This window comes from Balaenoptera ricei, chromosome 9 (genome assembly GCF_028023285.1).
Source record: "Balaenoptera ricei isolate mBalRic1 chromosome 9, mBalRic1.hap2, whole genome shotgun sequence".
NCBI classification, from domain to species: Eukaryota; Metazoa; Chordata; class Mammalia; order Artiodactyla; family Balaenopteridae; genus Balaenoptera; species Balaenoptera ricei.
Window position 1 is genome coordinate 97,796,655 of NC_082647.1, and position 21,407 is coordinate 97,818,061.

Consider the following 21,407-nt stretch of genomic DNA (forward strand, 5'->3'; position numbering starts at 1 on the left):
TTTGAAACCTGTTACAACATTTTTCCAGAAAAAACTCATATAAAATAACATTTTATAATTTCCTGGGGTTCACAGATCCCCTGAAAACCCTTCACAGAACTCCTAGATTAGCAATTCCTACCCTAAGACATTGAAAAACGGTTTTTAAAAAAGGTTGTCCACAAAGGAGAAAGAATATTTTCTGGAGCCCTATCACAGAGAGAACACTTTCCATATGTACCATATTTTTAGGTATGTCTCAGAAAATAATCTAAATTGGCACAAGTTCATACTAGTGAGTTTAGTAAAAGTTGGCTGCCAAAAAGTTAGCTGCTATGTGCTTGATATAGTAAAGGGAAAAGACAATCAATAGTTTCTAAGATGCAAATGAGTTCTTTTATACTCAAATGCAGTGAATTTTAGTTTGCATCCTAATTTTTAAAAGAAAGTGTCTTTTTGTCATTTTTTTCAAATCAAGACTGCTGTTTTTCTGCTGATAAGAGAGAGCAGGAGCACACAATCTACAGGTAGACAGCAATGCATTTTCAGCTTTTCAGCACCTTGAAGTTACAAATATGTCATAAAATTCAGAAGAAATACGAGAACTAGCCTAGTCCCTTGAAAGCTCTCAGAGGCTCCTCTGTGAAAATTGTCTTCCTCTATGGTTACTCCGTTTGTCCCCGTTGCCTGGGGGTTTTATAGTTGCCCTTTCAACCATGCCTCCCTCCCGACCACTACCACCACAGTTCTGCAATTCAAAATCACGTCTAATGCTGGTGGCTCAGAGATCCCATCACACTGGATATTGTAAGAGCCAATCCCTGAGCGTGTTTTGGCTTTGGTTCCATTTGCAAGGCCATCTTGCCTTGTGTCACACTAGGCTGATACCTATGGCAGCCCTAGGAGGTAAATATAGGTTTTCTTTCTATTTTATTTGTAAGTGTAGCTATATCTTTGTCATTTTACGTATTTGTATGACTGTGCGTACTAGGGAATAGGGTACTCTGAGTGAATCACAGCCTAACCCTGACTAAATGCTGCCAACTTTCTCTCCTAGAAACATACTTTAAAATAGTATAATTTTTAAGTATACATTAGAGAATTAAATTATATTCCTATACCTTGAAACAGGGATAAGATTATACCTTCTTGATCACTAAGATGCTTGAAAAGATATAAAAGCTCTATAGTTTTAAGATCACTTCCAATTCCAGTAAAAATGGACCAGGTAATTCAGACTAATCCTGTCAATGGCAACATCTAGAAAAGCTGAATTATATATTTTAAAAACCTTCATGGTATCAAAGTGCTAACATGGCAGTGAAAACTCATGGGGGCCTGATCCAAATGCCCAGTTTCTTTTCAAGTCTCTAATTACTTCTTGTACTTTCTGGAGTTGACATGGAAAATTGTATTTGTTTTATTTGTTCACATTCTGAAATAAAGGAAGAAATAAATGAAAGTATATTTTGTAATGAAAGACATAAGGAAAAATAGGAGAGGGGAAAAATTAATATTATATGCTTGTGGTAATGTAAACAAGTTTAGGACAACAAAGATTCAAGAATACAATATATGATAAGGGAACAAAATATATGTCATCAAATAAGGCCATACAGAAAAAGGCTCATAATTTTTAAAAGTAAATTAACATTAATTAAAATCATTAAGTAAATTATCATAGTAATGAATTTCTAACTTCTTTGGGCTATGAAGCTGATAGTCATATGCCATAAAAATTTCATACACACTTAGGAGTAAATATTTGCAAATCATGTATCCATACAACTCAATAAGCAAAAACCAGTCTGATTGAAAGATGGGCAGAGGATCTGAAAAGACATTTTTCAAAGAAGATACCCAGATGGCAAACAGGTACATTAAAAAGTGCTCAACATCACTAATCATCAGGGAAATGCAAATCAAAACCATAAAGAGGTATAACTTCACATCTGTTAAAGTGGCTGGTAAGAAAAAGATAAGAAATAACAAGCACTGGTGAGGATGTGGAGAAAAGGGAACCCTGTGCACTGATGGTGAGAATGTAAACTGGTACAGCCACTGTGGAAAACAGTATGGAGGTTCCTCAAGAAATTAAAAACAGAGCTACCATACGATTCAGCAATCTGAAGAAAATGCAATCACTATCTGGAAAAGATATATGCACCCCTATGTTCACTGAAGCATTATTTACACTAGCCAAGATGTGGAAACAACCTAAGGGTCCATGGCAAATGAATGGATAAAGAAAATGTGGTGTATATGTATAATGGAATATTATTCAGCCACAAAAAAAGAAGGAAATCCTGCCATTTGTGACAACATGGATGGACCTTGAGGGCATTATGCTAAGTAAAATAAGTCAGATAGAGGAAAACAAAAGCCCTTTGATTTCACTTATATGTAGAATCTAAAAAACAAAACAAAACAAACTCATAGATACAAGAGAACAGATTGGTGGCTGCTAGAGGTGAGGGGTAAGGGGTGGGGGAAATGGGTGAAGATGGTCAAAAGGTACAAAATTCCAGTTATAAGACAGTAAGTCCAGGGATGTAATGCACAGCAGGGGGACTACAGCTAACAATACCGTATTGTATATTTGAAAGTTGCTAAAAGAGAAAATCTTAAAAGTTCTCATCACAAGAAAAAAAAAAAGTTAGGTTGTGCACCTGAAACTAATATAATGTTATGTATCAATTATATCCCAATACATATATACAAACAAATATTTTTAAAATTTAATACACACTATTAGGATTCAAGTAGGGAGATTAGGGCATTGGGAATTAAAAAGAAAAGCTCATTAACTCTCTTTTTCTGTTGCCAAGTTCCCAACTTGGCTTTGTGACAGACGGCATAATTGGCCCCAGTCCTTCATCTCTTTCTGCAGCCATATCCTTTGCTACTTAATATTGCACTGTGGCTGGGTTGCTTTGGTGAGCCAGACTTACGGGGCTATTTTCTCTCTTGTGCCTCTGCCTTCACAGTGAGATCAAGGTCAGAATAGCCTGCTGCAGGATTAGAGACATGAAGAACAGAGTATTAACTATGGTTAAAGCCAGCCTAGATCAGCAGCTAGCCTGGTATGGAGTAAACCCAGCCAAAGTCAGCAAAGTCACCTAGCTGCCCCTCACAGGCCCCAAGACGTATAAGCAATAAATGCTTATTGCATGCAACTCAGATTTTGTAGCTATTATACAACAATTTTGTGGCAACAGTTAAACAGACTTTCACAGACTTTAACTGACGACTGCATTTTTAACTTTCTGCTGAAAATATTTCCTAATTACAACATCATTATTTGACATTTCTCTGTGTCTTCACTATGGCCTACTGAATCTTAGACAGCATGACTACTTACTACTGACCTGAAACAGCCCCCAGAAAATCAAGCTCTTACGAGCCTGGGAAGCAAGCCAGAGAGCTGTCTTAACGAAAAGAAGGAGTGATCCTAAAATACACCAACATAAGAAGAGAGGTAAGAAAGGGTGGAAAGCTGTCTAAAGAATCAAGAGGGTAGGTAACCCAAGGGATCTGTGTATTTGTATTACAGCTAAAGCGCGTTTGGTTCAAGAGAATCTACTGATACGTTTCCTCTGCTTGCGCCTAACATAAAAACTCTTCCAAGCGATTTCATATTTTTAAAAAAATCTACTACTTGAATGTTAATAACACAGGCTATTACCATATGATATTATATGGAGCAGTATCCAGGTAGACGACATTTAAATCTGCATTAAACAATCCTTTTAAAACTAAAAAAGTTAAACTCCTATGTTTCTATATCATCATTTAAATATCACACATGCAGGTTTTCTTCCATTATAAGAATGTCAAGTCTCTAAACTACTTGTTAATTATACAAAGAATAAAGTGTATATTTACAGAGCTTTTAAAAAACCCTACGGTCGTCTAGAGCTACTGACCTCATCATACACAGCTACTGGCCTGCACTGAAGCTGAAACCTCCCCTTAAATGTCATCCTTATTATTGTTTCAAATGGTCTGCAACCTAATGAAATGCCAATCTACTTTTTCACAATTTATAACATTTGACATTTATACTGGTATTCTATATGTCATGCCCAGAAACCATCAGATAATAGTTATTATTAGAAAATGCCCTAACAATTTACCTTTTAAAAGGAATACTTACTAGTATTATTTGCCTATAATTTTGTTATCACAATAGTTTGTAAGCTTATATATTATCAAGGTATCACAATAATTCCCTTAGATAATAATACTTTAATTTTCTTTTAACATATAGAGAACAAGGAAAACACTGATTCAAATTTGTGATAGCAAGCTCTAGTGACATTTTCTACTAAAGTTCACATTTCAGAACTATACAAATTACCAATATATCACCATTATATAATCAATTTGTTCAATCACAAAATATTATGATATATACATCTATAGGTGTGTGTGTGTATTTGGAACATAAAATTCTACTTAGTAAATTAATTATAACTTCACAGTTGCTGTCAAGACAAATGAGTAAGAATTCTTAAATGAAGACAGTCTAAAAAAACACTGATCTCATTTTCACAAAAGAGCACCTTGGAAACATACTAAATTAAATACATGTTAAAGGAAGTAAACCCTAAGACTTATAACTCACATGTGCGAATTCAAGGCTAAATCCCTGTTATTTCTAAATTAAATCACTAAACCATCTAAATATCTGCTACCATCTGAATGTTCGTACCCTCCACCCATCAATTCATATGTTGAAACCTAATGCCCCAGGTGGTGGGAGTCTTTGGCAGCTGATTAGGTTATGAGGGCAGAGCGCTCACGGATGGGATTAGTGCCCTTATAAGAGAGGCTTGAGAAGGCCCCCTTGCCCCTTCTACACTGTGAGCTTACAGAATAAAGACAGCCATCTATGAACCAAGAAAGGGGCTCTCACCAAATACCAAATTTGCTGATGCCTTGATCTTGGACTTGCCAGCCTCCAGAACTGTGAGAAATAAATTGCTGTTGTTTATAAGTCACCCAGTTTAGGGCATTTTGTTACAGTAGCCCGAATGGACTAAGACACTATCTGTTAAGAATAAAGAAGTAAATATACTATGCATGTATTAAAATAGCAGACATAGATCTCTATGTTATATTGTAAAGTGGGTAAGTAAATCACAAAACAATACTACTTAAGTAAAAAAGAAAGATGTATTTGTGTTATGGTACAAGAGAGTTTTAAAGCTTGGTCTAGACTCAAATTGGAGTTTGAATGCTAGTTTCAAGACTTGCCTGCCGGCATTGCACTTTTAGCAGTCTATATCGGCCAGGCTACTAAGCTCTCTCAGCTTCAATTTCCACATTTTGTAGTGGCGGATTGATACTTCCATTTCAAGGGCTGTTGTGAGATAAATTAGATAATACATTTTAATGCCTTGGCACAATCCAAGCCACTATAGATGTTTAATAATGGTAGTTATTTTTATGGCCCTATCCTAACCTTAAAAAATGAATTCTCTGGTACCATTTAAGAGTCAGAAAGAAGGATGTAAGGATTTGTCCCTATAGAGCTTTAGGTTTTTATGACACATAACTCTGGTGATTAATAACAAAGAAGACTTAGAAAAAAAAATACATGTGTAATGATAAAATAATTTCAGATTATTATAAGCAAAATATATGTACTATGTATATAACTCATATATGTTATATTCTACTATATCCTAAGACATTCAAATAATAAGGTTGAAAAGAAAAACATATAGCTTTTTTAGGCATATGAAAGAATATATCCGAAAACACATAGTGAGTTTCGATGGCCATAAAGATGGTCCACACAAAGGATCAACTTGAGAAATCCTTTTACCATCCTTTCTCCTGATGTGAACTAAAGCTATAGTTAAGCATGATAAAATGTTCTGATAGCAAAGAAACTTCCACAACTAACCTTTAGGAAAATAAATTTAGGATTCTGGAAAGCTGCTCATTCTACATTTCAAGTTTTGTATTTTCAGGTCGCCCTTTTAAAAAACACACTGTTGTTAAAATTCTAGCTTTCCTTTATTTCACAGCTTAAACATTCATTAATGATCTGATTTCTGTCACTTTTCAACCTTGTGGACTTGAGACTTAAACATCTCACCTATAAAAAGAATTCTCCCTTTACAGACATACCAAATTTCAAGTCAACATTTCCACTTACAGATAGAGTAGATATTCTACTTTAAAACGTGTTTCAATCTTGCTCTCACTAAAGATTTAACACTTGGCTATTTTCTTCTCAATGTTTTCAGTGAAGTAATTATAAAGGAAGAGGAATATGGCAAGATCAAAGAACAAAACTTGTCAAATTTAAAAACAGAGAGGAGTGGCAGAAATAGTGTTATTAATAGCCAAAAAACAAGAGATGAACATTAAAACCTTACTTGTCATTACTCAATAATATTTAAAATAATAAACATATGATGCTCTTTGAACTGTTATTTAATGCTTAGGCTTTCTTTAAACACTAAAATGAAAGTAGAAAAGTAAAACTACCTTAAAAAAAATTCACTTAAAAAAATTTTAATAAACTGTGAACAAGATGGTGGAGTAGAAGGATGTGCTCTCACTCCCTCTTGTGAGAATACCAGAATCACAACTAGCTGCTGGACAATCATTGACAGGAAGACACTGGAACTCACCAAACAAGATACCCCACATCCAAAGACGAAGGAGAAGCCACAATGAGACGGTAGGAGGGGTGCAATCACAGCAAAATCAAATCCCATAACTGCTGGGTGGGTGACTCACAGACTGAAGAACACTTATACCACAGAAGTCCACCCACTGGAGTGAAGCTTCTGAGCCCCACGTCAGGCTTCCCAACCTGGGGCTCTGGCAACGGGAGGAGGAATTCCTAGAGAATCAGACTTTGAAGGCTAGTGGGATTTGACTGCAGGACTTCAACAGGACTGGGGGAAACACAGACTCTACTCTTGGAGGGCACACACAAAGTAGTGTGCACATCGGGACCCAGGGGAAGGAGCAATGACCCCAGGGAAGACTGAACCAGACCTACCTGCTAGCGTTGGAGGGTCTCTTGCAGAGGCAGGGGGTGGCTGTGGCTCACCGAGGGGACAAGGACATTAGCAGCAGAAGTTCTGGGAAGTACTCCTTGGCGTGAGCCCTCCCTGAGTCTGCCATTAGCCTCACAAAAGAGCCCAGGTAGGCTCCAGTGTTGGGTTGCCTCAGGCCAAACAACCAACAGGGAGGGAACCCAGCCCCACCCATCAGCAGTCAAGTGGATTAAAGTTTTACTGAGCTCTGCCCACCAGAGCAACACCAAGCTCTACCCACCACCAGTCGCTCCCATCAGGAAACCTGCACAAGCCTCTTAGATAGCCTCATCCACCAGAGGGCAGACAGCAGAATTAAGAAGAACTACAATCCTGCAACCTGTGGAACAAAAACCACATTCACAGAAAGATAGACAAGATGAAAAGGCAGAGGGCTATGTACCAGATGAAGGAACAAGATAAAACCCCAGAAAAACAACTAAATGAAGTGGAGATAGGCAACCTTCCAGAAAAAGAATTCAGAATAATGATAGTGAAGATGATCCAGGACCTCGGAAAAACAATGGAGGCAAAGATCGAGAAGATGCAAGAAATGTTTAACAAAGACCTAGAAGAATTAAAGAACAAACAAACAGAGATGAACAATACAATAACTGAAATGAAAACTACACTAGAAGGAATCAATAGCAGAATAATTGAGGCAGAAGAACGGATAAGTGACCTGGAAGACAGAATGGTGGAATTCACTGCTGTGGAACAGAATAAAGAAAAAAGAATGAAAGGAAATGAAGACAGCCTAAGAGACCTCTGGGACAACATTAAACACAACAACATTCACATTATAGGGGACCCAGGAGGAGAAGAGAGAGAGAAAGGACCCAAGAAAATATTTGATGAGATTATAGTCGAAAACTTCCCTAACATGGGAAAGGAAATAGTCACCCAAGTTCAGGAAGCACAGCGAGTCCCATACAGGATAAACCCAAGGAGAAACATGCCGAGATACATGGTAATCAAATTGGCAAAAATTAAAGACAAAGAAAAATTATTGAAAGCAGCAAGGAAAAACGACAAATAACATAAAAGGGAACTCCCATAAGGTTAACAGCTGATTTCTCAGCAGAAACTCTACAAGCCAGAAAGGAGTGGCATGATATACTTAAAGTGATGAAAGGGAAGAAGCTACAGCCAAGATTACTCTACCCGGCAAGGCTCTCATTCAGATTCGATGGAGAAATCAAATGCTTTACAGACAAGCAAAAGCTAAGAGAATTCAGCACCACCACACCAGCTCTACAACAAATGCTAAAGGAACTTCTCTAAGTGGGAAACACAAGAGAAGAAAAGGACCTACAAAAACAAACCCAAAACAATTAAGAAAATGGTAATAGGAACATACATCTCGATAATTACCTTAAATGTGAATGGATTAAATGCTCCAACCAAAAGACACAGGCTTGCTGAATGGATACAAAAACAAGACCCATATATATGTTGTCTACAAGAGACCCACTTCAGACCTAGGGACACATACAGACTGAAAGTGAGGGGATGGAAAAAGATATTCCATGCAAATGGAAATCAAAAGAAAGCTGGAGTAGCTATACTCATATCAGATAAAAGAGACTTTAAAATAAAGAATGTTACAAGAGACAAGGAAGGACACTACATAATGATCAAGGGATCAATCCAAGAAGAAGATATAACAATTATAAATATGTATGCACCCAACATAGGAGCATCTCAATACATAAGGCAACTGCTAACAGCTGTAAAACAGGAAATAGACAGTAACACAATAATAGCGGGGGACTTTAACACCTCACTTACACCAATGGACAGATCATCCAAAATGAAAATAAAAAAGGAAACAGAAGCTTTAAATGTCACAATAGACCAGATAGATTTAATTGATATTTATAGGACATTCCCTCCAAAAGCAGCAGATTACACTTTCTTCTCAAGTGCGCATGGAACATTCTCCAGGATGGATCACATCTTGGGTCACAAATCAAGCCTCAGTAAATTTAAGAAAATTGAAATCATATCAAGCATCTTTTCTGACCACAATGCTATGAGATTAGAAATGAATTACAGGGAAAAAAATGTAAAAAACACAAACACATGGAGGCTAAACACTACGTTACTAAATAACCAAGAGATCACTGAAGAAATCAAAGAGGAAATCAAAAAATACCTAGAGACAAATGACAATGAAAACACGACAATCCAAAACCTATGGGATACAGCAAAAGCAGTTCTAAGAGGGAAGTTTATAGCTACACAAGCCTACCTCAAAAAACAAGAAAAATCTCAAATAAATAATCTAACCTTACACCTAAAGGAACTAGAGACAGAAGAACAAACAAAACCCAAAGTGAGCAGAAGGAAAGAAATCACAAAGATCAGAGCAGAAATAAACAAAAAAGAAACAAAGAAAACAATAGCAAAGATCAATAAAAATAAAAGCTGGTTCTTTGAGAAGATAAACAAAATTGATAAACCGTTAGCCAGACTCATCAAGAAAAAGAGGGAGAGGACTCAAATCAAAAAAATTAGAAATGAAAAAGGAGAAGTTACAACAGACACCACAGAAATACAAAGCATCCTAAGAGACTACTACAAGCAACTCTATGCCAATAAAATGGACAACCTGGAAGAAATGGACAAATTCTTAGAAAGGTATAACCTTCCAAGACTGAACCAGGAAGAAACAGAAAATATGAACAGACCAATCACAAGTAATGAAATTGAAACTGTGATTAAAAATCTTCCAACAAACAAAAGTCCAGGACCAGATGGCTTCACAGGTGAATTCTATCAAACATTTAGAGAAGAGCTAACACCCATCCTTCTCAAACTCTTCCAAAAAATTGCAGAGGAAGGAACACTCCCAAACTCATTCTATGAGGCCACCATCACCCTGATAACAAAACCAGACAAAGATATTACAAAAAAAGAAAATTACAGACCAATATCACTGATGAATATAGATGCAAAAATCCTCAACAAAATACTAGCAAACAGAATCCAACAACACATTAAAAGGATCATACACCACGATCAAGTGGGATTTATCCCAGGGATGCAAGGATTCTTCAATATACGCAGATCAATCAATGTGATACACCATATTAACAGACTGAAGGAGAAAAACCATATGATCATCTCAGTAGATGCAGAAAAAGCTTTTGACAAAATTCAACACCGATTTATGATAAAAACCCTCCAGAAACTAGGCATAGAGGGAACTTACCTCAACATAATAAAGGCCATATATGACAAACCCACAGCAAACATCATTCTCAATGGTGAAAAACTGAAAGCATTTCCCCTAAGATCAGGAACAAGACAAGGATGTCCATTCTCACCTCTATTATTCAACACAGTTTTGGAAATCCTAGCCTCAGCAATCAGAGAAGAAAAAGAAATAAAAGGAATACAAATTGGAAAAGAAGTAAAACTGTCACTGTTTGCAGATGACATGATACTATACATAGGGAATCCTAAAGATGCCACCAGAAAACTACTAGAGCTAATCAGTGAATTTGGTAAAGTTGCAGGATACAAAATTAATGCACAGAAATATCTTGCATTCCTATACACTAATGATGAAAAATCTGAAAGAGAAATTAAGGAAACACTCCCATTTACCACTGTAACAAGAAGAATAAAATACCTAGGAATAAACCTACCTAGGGAGACAAAAGACCTGTATGCAGAGAACTATAAGACACTGATTAAATAAATTAAAGATGATACCAACAGGTGGAGAGATATACCATGTTCTTGGATTGCAAGAATCAATATTGTGGAAATGACTATACTACCCAAAGCAATCTACAGATTCAATGCAATCCCTATCAAATTACCTATGGCATTTTTTACGGAAGTAGAACAAAAAATCTTAAAATTTATATGGAGACACAAAAGACCCCGAATAGCCAAAGCAGTCTTGAGGGAAAAAAACGGAGCTGGAGGAATCAGACTCCCTGACTTCAGACTATACTACAAAGCTACAGTAATCAAGACAATATGGTACTGGCACAAAAACAGAAACATAGATCAATGGAACAGGATAGAAAGCCCAGAGGTAAACCCACTCACCTATGGTCAACTAATCTATGACAAAGGAGGCAAGGATATACAATGGAGAAAAGACAGTCTCTTCAATAAGTGATGCTGGGAAAACTGGACAGTTACATGTAAAAGAATGAAATTAGAACACTCCCTAACACCATACACAAAAATAAACTCAAAATGAATTAGAGACCTAAATGTATGATCGGATACTATAAAACTCTTAGAGGAAAACATAGGAAGAACACTCTTTGACATAAAGCACAGCAAGATCTTTTTTGATCCACCTCTTAGAGTAATGGAAATAAAAACAAAAATAAACAAATGGGACCTAAAGAAACTTCAAAGCTTTTGCACAGCAAAGGAAACCATAAACAAGACCAAAAGACAACCCTCAGAATGGGTGAAAATATTTGCAAACGAATCAACTGACAAACGATTAATCTCCAAAATATATAAACAGCTCATGCAGCTCAATATTAAAAAAACAAACAACCCAATCCAAAAATGGGCAGAAGACCTAAATAGACATTTCTCCAAAGAAGACATACAGATGGCCAAGAATCACATGAAAAGCTGCTCAACATCACTAATTATTAGAGAAATGCAAATCAAAACTACAATGAGGTATCACCTCACACCAGTTAGAATGGGCATCATCAGAAAATCTACAAACAACAAATACTGGAGAGGGTGTGGAGAAAAGGGAACCCTCTTGCACTGTTGGTGGGCATGTAAACTGATACAGCCAATATGGAGAACAGTATGGAGGTTCCTTTAAAAACTAAAAATAGAATTACCATATGATTCAGCAATCCCACTACTGGGCATATACCCAGAGAAAACCACAATTCAAAAAGACACATGCACCGCAATGTTCATTGCAGCACTATTTAAAATAGCCAGGTCGTGGAAGCAACCTAAATGCCAATCGACAGAAGAATGGATAAAGAAGATGTGGTACATATATACAATGGAATATTACTCAGCCATAAAAAGGAACGAAATTGGGTCATTTGTTGAGACGTGAGTGGATCTAGAGACTGTCACACAGAGTGAAGTAAGTCAGAAAGAGAAAAACAAATATCGTATATTAACGCATATATGTGGAATCTAGAAAAATGGTACAGATGAACCGGTTTGCAGGGCAGAAACTGAGACACAGATGTAGAGAACAAAGGTATGGACACCAAGGGGGGAAAGTGGTGGGGGGGTGGTGGTCGTGGTGTTAATTGGGCGATTGGGATTGACATGTATACACTGATGTGTATAAAATGGATGACTAATAAGAACCTGCTGTATAAAAAAAAAATGTGATCATATGTATTCTATTGGAAAGAAGCAAAAATAGACCATGTTTACTGTCTAAAAAAAAAAAAAAATTTTAAGTCAGTGACTTTCTGTTACCCTTTAGCACTGTAGGATGATAGGCCTGAGTAATTTAGGGTCACAGACTATTTGACCAACAGCATCAATTCAATCCAATGTTTTTGGTATATTTTAATTTTGTTAAAGCCTTTTGCCGCCACTGCCTTAACTGAAGTCACATGTTACATTTACCACTGCCCCCGCCTGACACAGAAGAGTGATATATTTTCCATATATATGCTGGCTCTTCTTTATAATGTTGTTTTCAGGTGGGACTATCTCATAAGGATATTTTTTTCCTGACACTTTCAGTAATTACGCTGAACTCTACTGGAGATAATACCGAATTTCATTTATAGCAATAAACCATGTTTTTAAAAGTAATAAGTATCATAATAAAGCTTCTATAAAAAAAATTTGAGAGAAAAATTAGTCATCTAATTACCTACAAAGAGCGTCCATGGTCTCTGTAGGGCCAGTTTTCAATAAACAAAGTTAAAAAAAAAAGATGCTTCTAAATTATTTGTCAAGGCTGCAAGAATAATTGAGTAGAAAATAGCACCATATTAATATGCAAACACAATGGAGCCATCCATTGGAACTGAAAGCAGGAAGGTCTCATGAAATGACTGTTAGCACCAAGGATCATTTTATGCAAATTCCTTAAGTTCAGTTTGTTACCAACCTACTCTAAAAATTATTCCAGAACCAGGTAGAACTACTAGGATATAGGTAAAGCCAGATTACAATTGACCCTTGAACAACATGGGTTTGAACTGGGAGGGTCCACTTACACGCGGATTTTTTTCAGTAGTAAATACTACAGTACTACATGATCCACAGTTGGTTGACTCCACCGACGCGGAAGGGATGACAAGGGGATCCACGAATACGGAGAGCTGACTATCAATTATACATGGATTTTTGACTTCAGGGAGGGTAGGTGCTCCAACCCCCAAGTTGTTCAAGGGTCAACTGTACTTCATTTTACGATGTTTCAATTGGAGCAGTCAGGGAAGCCAAACAACAACAACAAAAAAACATGGTTGGCTATCCCTATAATGACAGTAGAGATACCACATTTTGGCACAATCTCTAAAATTAGTCCATCAATGACAGTTAAAGATGTACTAAAGCCTTACTCCTTGGATTTCAGTTAGCATACATATCCACTAGTTAAATATGTATGCTTAACTTTAAAACATTAATGTAGAGAATTAAGATTATGATTCAGGCATGCAGCTATTATTTTAAATATATGCAAACAGCTGTTTCGAAAAGAGTAATTTTGGAGCTAAACTTCCACAGTCTAGGGTTAGAACCTTTAGAAAGTAAATCAACATTTTTCTTTTACAGTTTTAAGCACTTCACTTCCTCCAATCATTTTCTGATGGTTCAAGTCAATTTCACACTAGGTAACAGCACATGAATGATATCTGGAGTGAGTGGTCTCATGACAGGAAATTTCATCAATTTGAAATAATTATACTTAAAAATATACATAATTTAGCCCATAAAGTGGCACATGCATTTTTTAAAAAGTCTTATAAAACCTGCCTGCATTTTGTAAGTGTAGCAATGGTAGGAGGGTCAATTTTTAAGAGGTAACATTTTTTTCTGGTTTAAATTCATAAGAAAGTTTCAAAAATTCACTATAAAATTTTCCAGTAAATTAATATTCAGTCAATTCAATATTTATAGTTAGTCAAGTATTGTGTAATTAGTAATTTTAAACAAAATCATGAAAGCTTACAGAAGGGATTATCACTTACCAGCTGCTCCGATTTTACACCATACAACTGGATGGTCTTTACGACGTTTTTTGACACAGCTAATGTGAGGTCTGCATCAACAGCAGCTACATTTAGTTCACTAGAGAAAACAAAAACAGACTTTAATTATTAGCAACACAGTTCATCAACAAAGTAAAGAGCAACATATAAACCTAATCCCAATAAACAATGTGGTGATTTTTTTTATAGATTTCACTGGTTGCCTCCAAGAACTGATTGCACTGTTTCATTTTCCCTCCTAAATACAGCATTAGGAAAAAGTGCTCTAAGACTGTCTGGTTAATGACCAGTTTTTCATTAATAAAAGCACGTCATGTGTGAGTTCAGGCTGTGATTAAGAGAGTAAATTGTGTGCAGATTTTTCAAGTAGCACTCTTGTTAATACTGATAAGTGCAATTAGAGACACTGCATGTCACAGACATCTGCAAGGAAATGACAGCTCTTGAATGGAAATGGTGACCTTGGAAGGACAAAGGCTAAAAATATAAATTACAAGATACATAAAGATACTCAGTTTCTGTAGAAATTATGCCAATTCATGCTATTTTGATAAAATAGCTTTTTAAATATATCAAAAGAATAACAAGGATTTAACTTGAAATTTTAAAAATTTGGATTCTTAAAGTATTTCTTTGTCATGCTTATTTTCAACTTTAACATTGGATTAATTGGGACATTTGAGGTAATTGCAAAAAAAAGTATTTACAAAGACCACGGGAAGTTAACTTTTTAAAAGTTAATTTTTAATTAAGAGTTAAAAATTGGATGAAAATGCACATACAAGTAGAAAGCAAGAAAAGTAATTATTGTCTCTCAAGTAGCAGAATAAACCTTGGCACTTACCAGGTTGCCTTTATGAAGAAAGTGAAGGACTTTAAAACAACATCAGTGCTTACTATGTGTGACAAAAATGCCCTTTCATATACCAGTGAGACATAATTTTATTAAAGTTCACTTTCACATTCTATTAAACAATGGCATAAGTATGCTTCTTCAAGTCCCACCTTACAATCGATCACAGCATTGTCAAACTGCACCGGGGAATGGGAGAGATACCTCTTTAACATGTCCATAAACAGGTAAAGAGATCAAGTTCAATCCATGACCAGTTTTGCCACTACCACATGAAACAAATAACGGAGACATTAGGGTATAATCATCTATAGTCAGGACTTTGGAAAGTCAAGATAACTGTGGAAAGATTTAGGATCAAGATGCTAGGCAATTTCGACGCTGTATTTAGATAGCTACGCATATTATACCTGTGGCTTTTTAGTCGTACTCTCACATGCCTCAGAATCACCATCTTCAAATTTGTCATCTAAAAGAATCTAGACTTTTATACCTTGGTTCTATATTGCCTAACTACTAATTTTACTCCTCAAAATGTTCACCTATAAATGTATAGACCTACTGTTATGACAACTTGTTATTATGACAGGAACTGAGATAGTCTCAACTGCAGATTAACCTGGGGGGTCAGTAAAATGTCTAAAAGCAACAGTATAATACATTGTCCACAACCATTCAGGTGGCACCTCTGCTAGCGTATCTTCCCTTTTGAGAGTTTTAAAAGCTGTCACATTCACTTAGAAAGCTTAAAATAGCAAACGCAAGTAGACTAATCAGGATTATAATCCTTGTACACCATGAAGTACTTTCTGGATTTAAGATAAAAAAAAGTTGATCTCCATGCTTTAGCTTCTCAGTTTGTAAAATTATTTTTATATTAACTTTCCTATGTAATATTAGAAATTTACTATGGCATAAAGAATTAGGTTGTTTTACTTTGTATCCTTGACAAAATACAGAATAATGATAATTGACTATTTTTAGACTGTATTTAAATGGTTTTGTTAATTGGAATCTCAAGTATTGATACTTACTACATGTGCACTCCCTCAATGCAAAACTCTTGATTTAATTTCCAGACTAATTATTTGAATAATTTGAGATAAATTAAAGATGTACTGCCATTATACATGACTAACAAATGTGGCAGGCATTTTATGGCATGCCATTATATGAAAATACATACCTTGCTATAGTTTTAATGATACCTTCAAGTTCATCGGCAGAAGGAGGATTACGACCACCAGGGGGAAAAACCAAGTTGATAGGATCAAAGAGTCGAGATAAGGATTTTGATAGATAAGCAGCCTCATAGGGTCGTAATGAGTCTTTCAAAGCCTTTCCTGGACTGTGGGAACAAAGTTTATTAAAAATGAACTTAAATTATACAAAACTAAGTGCTAGTGTATCAGGTTGTAAATGCCTTTCTTAAAAACATATCTCCTATATAAAATGTAACTCTATATGAAGAAAAGAAAAAATTTTGTTTAAAAATGTATAAATATATTTACATAATTAAATGCTTACTAAGAACTCAACATTTTAATTTATACATAATTCCTGGGCATAAATGTTATATAATATGCACCAGTACCTACTGTAGTAAGTTTGTCGCTTGAAACTAAAAGAGTAACACTGTAAAATCTTGTTAATTCTAATGGGGCCATGCCTTCACTTAGCATGTTTCTATAGAGCATACAAGAGAGGCAAGTCTACAGAGACCTGCTCCCACCAGCTCAACTCTTTTCACACACAACAGCTGCCCTCTCACGAGCTCAGTGCCTAAGAGGGAAGTATACAGGTGTAGGGTTTTATCAGCCTTCTGATGCCAAAACTGATACTAACAAGAATGAGGACAAAATAAAAAGTGCTTGTGCAAGTCCCACAGTCACCCCAATACTCCCAATTGTAGTTCTAAGTTAATTTGTTTTACAACATTCTTCACAAACTAAAATTTAGCCTACTAAACACTTCTTTCCTCCTCAGTCCTCCTATGTCTTCAGTTATTTCTGTTGATTTTCATTTACTTGTCCAACTATTGGATCTTATATTTTACCTCTGACAATTACTATCAAATACCTATAACCATATAATTAACTCTATCTTCTCACATCACCCCTGTTTATGATCCTTCTACTGGCCTTTCCATTATCTTAAACAAACAAACAAAAACAAATCCCCCTTCACCCTAAATGCTCATCTTTAAAACATCTGACCTGCTCCTTCAGGTATAGGAAACTTGGCTTTCTCCTTTTCCACCTTCGCTGGTCAACTGACAAGACCTAGAGGTCAGAACGCTCTTGGCTCCTACATCACAATTCCACTCTTATCTCTTAACACTTTCTCATTCAATAAGTATTTCACTCAACACATAGTTCCTGAGAATACTATGTGCCAGCCCTCATTGAGTGCTGGGAAGATAGAGATGAAATTTGCTTTACAGTCCAGTGAACAAATGTGCAGGTAAAGTGTGAACTGTAATAACTTCCATAACATGATGAGAGAAAGACCACAATGGGAACAGGGAAGAACTAGTGCCTAAATGTGTCTGAGGCAATCCTCTACTGAAGTCCACGCCAGCTATTTAAATGTCTTTCCTATTTTTGCTCTGGTCATTTACTGAGCTTAAGAAGCCTCTTCTCTCTTCTGCAGAAATTTCAGCACTAAATTATAAGTACGAACATTCTCCTTGTTCTCCAAGGATCCTTCCAGAAGGTCCTGCAGCTCTACTCCAACACCAAAGCTGCCAAGGCCCAGCTGGCTATCTGCCAGCAGCCAACCCTCAAGTAGCTCGCAGGGGAGAAGCAGCTCTATGCCAACATGTTTGAGAGGCTGGCTGAAGAGGAGAGCAAGACCAAGGCTGCGGTCGCTGCCGGAGACCAGCCTGCTGACACAGAGATGAAGGAGGAGCAGAAGAACGACATGGCAGGGGGCCGGCCGCAGGTGGAGGCAAAGCACAGCCTCACCCCAGCCCTGCTCCAGCGGCTGCTGGCCTCCCCTGCTCCCTACCTTACTCCACCCTGTTAGTTTTGGGAAACCTGAAGAATCTGAGGGGGGGAAAAAAAGGATCCTTAGTGATTACAATGTCAAAACAAACAACTTTTCTAAAACCTGTCCTGTACTAGAAGTCTACTTTCATTTTAGCTTTACTATGGAGCTTCCATGTTTGAGTCATCGTTTTGAACTGCTCTACCTCTGACGTCTCCAAGCTCGAAGACAACTTTCCACGCCCCCACTTGCCGCTATCTCCTTCCCGCCTACAAATTCTCTCAAATGTCTATAATTTGCCAGGTACTTCCTAGATGCGGGAAATGTAGCAATGAAGTCAGTTAAAAAAAACTCCCTGTCCCCTTAAAGAGACTTCTGAGAACACAATATTGTAAATCAACTCTACTGCAATAAAAACTAATAAAAAAAAAAAAGACTTCTGAGAAACACACAAAAAAAGAAATAAAATTTTTAAATGAGTTAACTATGGAATACAATGGAGAGTAAAAAATTCTAAGAGAAAAAGGAAGTAAGGAAGCCAGAGACCGTTTTTTTTTTTAATCCAATTTTACATAGGGTGAGGCAAGGGAAAGCTTCCTGAGAAGATGTCAGGGAAAAGAGGGAGCAAGTTATATAGATTTCCAGGGTAGGCGCTTTCTATAGGGAGAGAACAAGATCAAAGGCCCTGAGAAGGGACTTAGACCTGGCTGCGTTTGACAAAAAGTTAGAGAAGCAGAGCACTTAAGTGACAGGAGAACAGTACAAGATGAGGTCTAAGAGAAAACAGATGGAACAAATCATGCTGGGCTTTGTATATCAATAAAAGTGCTAGACTTTACTCAAAAGAACTTGCTCTTTGACCTTACAGTGATCAGCGCTACAGAACCCTACGCTCATCCTCCATCAGCCCACCATTTCAAGGCGCTCTCATTAGCATCCTGATTTTTCTCATTTGCCTTCCTTTCAAAGCTCTTACGAAGAAAATCGCATTTAGATGGCCTCTGTATCTGCTGCCAACTTTCCATGTATTGCAGAGAAAAAGTGAATCGTTTGTATTAAATGTTTATGCAAACCTCTTAATTTCAAGACGACCTGAAGCTCAAGGTATTAAAATTCTACTTCTGCAGCCCTTCACTCTCCACAGCTGACCATCTGCCTCAACTTTACACTAAGACCAAAACCACTGGCAATGATACTCATCAACCTGACGCTAGCGTATTTTTTCCTTTGTAACTTCACCTACCCTCGGCGATTTTCCTCTTATCCCAAAGAAAGAGTAGCTTTATTCCTTTGTTCATATCAAAACCTCTCAGAAGAATTACCTACCTCCTTCTTTCCCGTTCTCTCTTTTTTTTTAAAACTGCTTTATCAAGATTTAATTTACATTCAATTCAACCATTTAAAGTGTATAATTCAATGGTTTTCAGTATATTCACAGGTATGTGCAACCATCACCATGCTCAATCCTAGAACATTTTTATCACCTTCAAAAGAAAACTCATATCCTTTAGCTTTAACCCTTTACCCCCCCTCACCCCATCCCCAGCCCTAAGCAACCACTAATATGCTTTATATCTCTATAGATTTCCCTATTCTTAACTTTCATAGGAATAGGATCATACAGCATATATGGGTTTTATATGTGGCTTTTTTCACTTAACATAATTTTTTCAAGGTTCAGTCATGTTGTAACACATGTCAGTTCTTCATTCCTTCATTCATATGTGGATATATCACATGTGGTTACCCATCTGTCTGCTGATGGACATATTGGGTGATTCTATCTTTTGATGATTATGAATGCTGCTATAAACATTCATTACAAATTTGTGTGTGAACACATTTTTAAGAATTTTTTAAAATTTGCTTAATATGCTTTGTTTTTATCGTGATAACATATACATAACACATGGGTGTTGTGCACAATAAGGAAGCACCCACCTATTGATCTCATCTGTCTGAGGCTTCACTGCAGCTAACTGGCAACTGAGGGCAGGATGAGAAACGCTGCAGTTCTGCTCTTCTTAGAAAGAAAGCCCTCCAGTTAGGAGTGGCGGGGGAGGGATTCCTTTGTTCTTGGCTGTCACAGTCCTGAGTGGAGCCTATGCCTTGCTGAGCTGGGAAGAGGGAGGGAGGAACAACAGTCTTGGTTCTAATATCACAGGCTCTTACGGAATTCTTTCTACCGAATTTTCATAGACTTTCTTGAGTCGATGATTTTTCATTTGTTGTTTGCTTTTAAAACCATTTCCAGACACTTCAAATTGTTTGGTTTTTAATAGTTTTCACCAGACTCACTGTGGGGTGGGTCAGCGGAGTGGGGACGGCTGTCATCCCAGAAGTCAATCTCCTCCCATTCTGTCTTTCATCAATTCTAATAATGCTTTTGATCCACCATTCCACATCTAGGCCTTGAACAACCTTATTTTGGTATATCAAGAGGTCACTTCTCAGTCCTAAGCTTCTTCACCTTTTCAACAGCATGTGACACAGTTAACCATTCCTCCTCTGACTGAAATGAACTCATTCTTTGGAGTTCCACATAACTTTCAGTTTTCCTCGTATCTCACCATTTTTTTTCTTCTTAGTCTTGCAGGCTGCCACTCCTCTGCACAATCTATAAATTTTGGAGTGCATATCTTGGGCCAAAGTTCCCTTTTCTCTTTATATGTATCTTCCCTATGGAATCTCCTCCAGTCCCATGATTTTTAAAGATCTGCAGAGTGATGACTCTCAAATATGTATTTCTAGCCCTGATTCACATTCAACTACATTTTCAACAACTCTGTAACAACTCAATTTGCATCTTTGATTCAACAGTTTCAAAAGAAAAACCTTAACACTACTCGATGGGGAATTCCCTGGCAGTACAGTGGTTAGGACTCCACGCTCTCAACGTGGAGGGCCTGCGTTCGATCCCTGGTCAGGGAACTAAAATCCCACAAGCCGTGTGGCATGGCCAAAAAAAAAAAAAAAAAAAACCCACTAACAAACAAAAACGAAACAAAACAAAAAACCACCACTCGATGCAACGTCTTCCAATCATTAGGCTTCTCCCAACTTGTCCACACATATCCTTGATTCTTCTTTTCCTGTCAAATGCGAGCTACCAGCAATTTCTACTGGCTTGCCCTCTACACTATATCTCGAATCAATTTGACCAGTTCTCACCATCTCATCCACTCATCCTACTTCAAGCCATTATCATTTCCTGTCTGGATAAACAAAACAGCTTCTCTTTCAATGTGGTGACGCTCCCCCTTAGTTGTCCACAAAGAAGCCAGCATGCTAATTTTTAAATGTTTATCAGTTCCTATCATT

At 36.9% G+C, this 21,407-nt stretch overlaps 1 protein-coding gene across 1 annotated transcript in view; it reads right to left on the reverse strand.

Moving 5' to 3' along the window:
* The window catches only part of COG5 (component of oligomeric golgi complex 5), a 286,429-nt gene that overhangs the window by 52,975 nt on the left and 212,047 nt on the right, over positions 1-21,407 (reverse strand). The window contains exons 13-14 of the mRNA XM_059934167.1: positions 16,285-16,446; positions 14,225-14,324 (exon numbers count right to left, since the gene is read on the reverse strand). Of these exons, the coding sequence (XP_059790150.1) occupies positions 14,225-14,324; positions 16,285-16,446 (262 nt within the window). The remainder of the gene's footprint in view (positions 1-14,224; positions 14,325-16,284; positions 16,447-21,407) is intronic.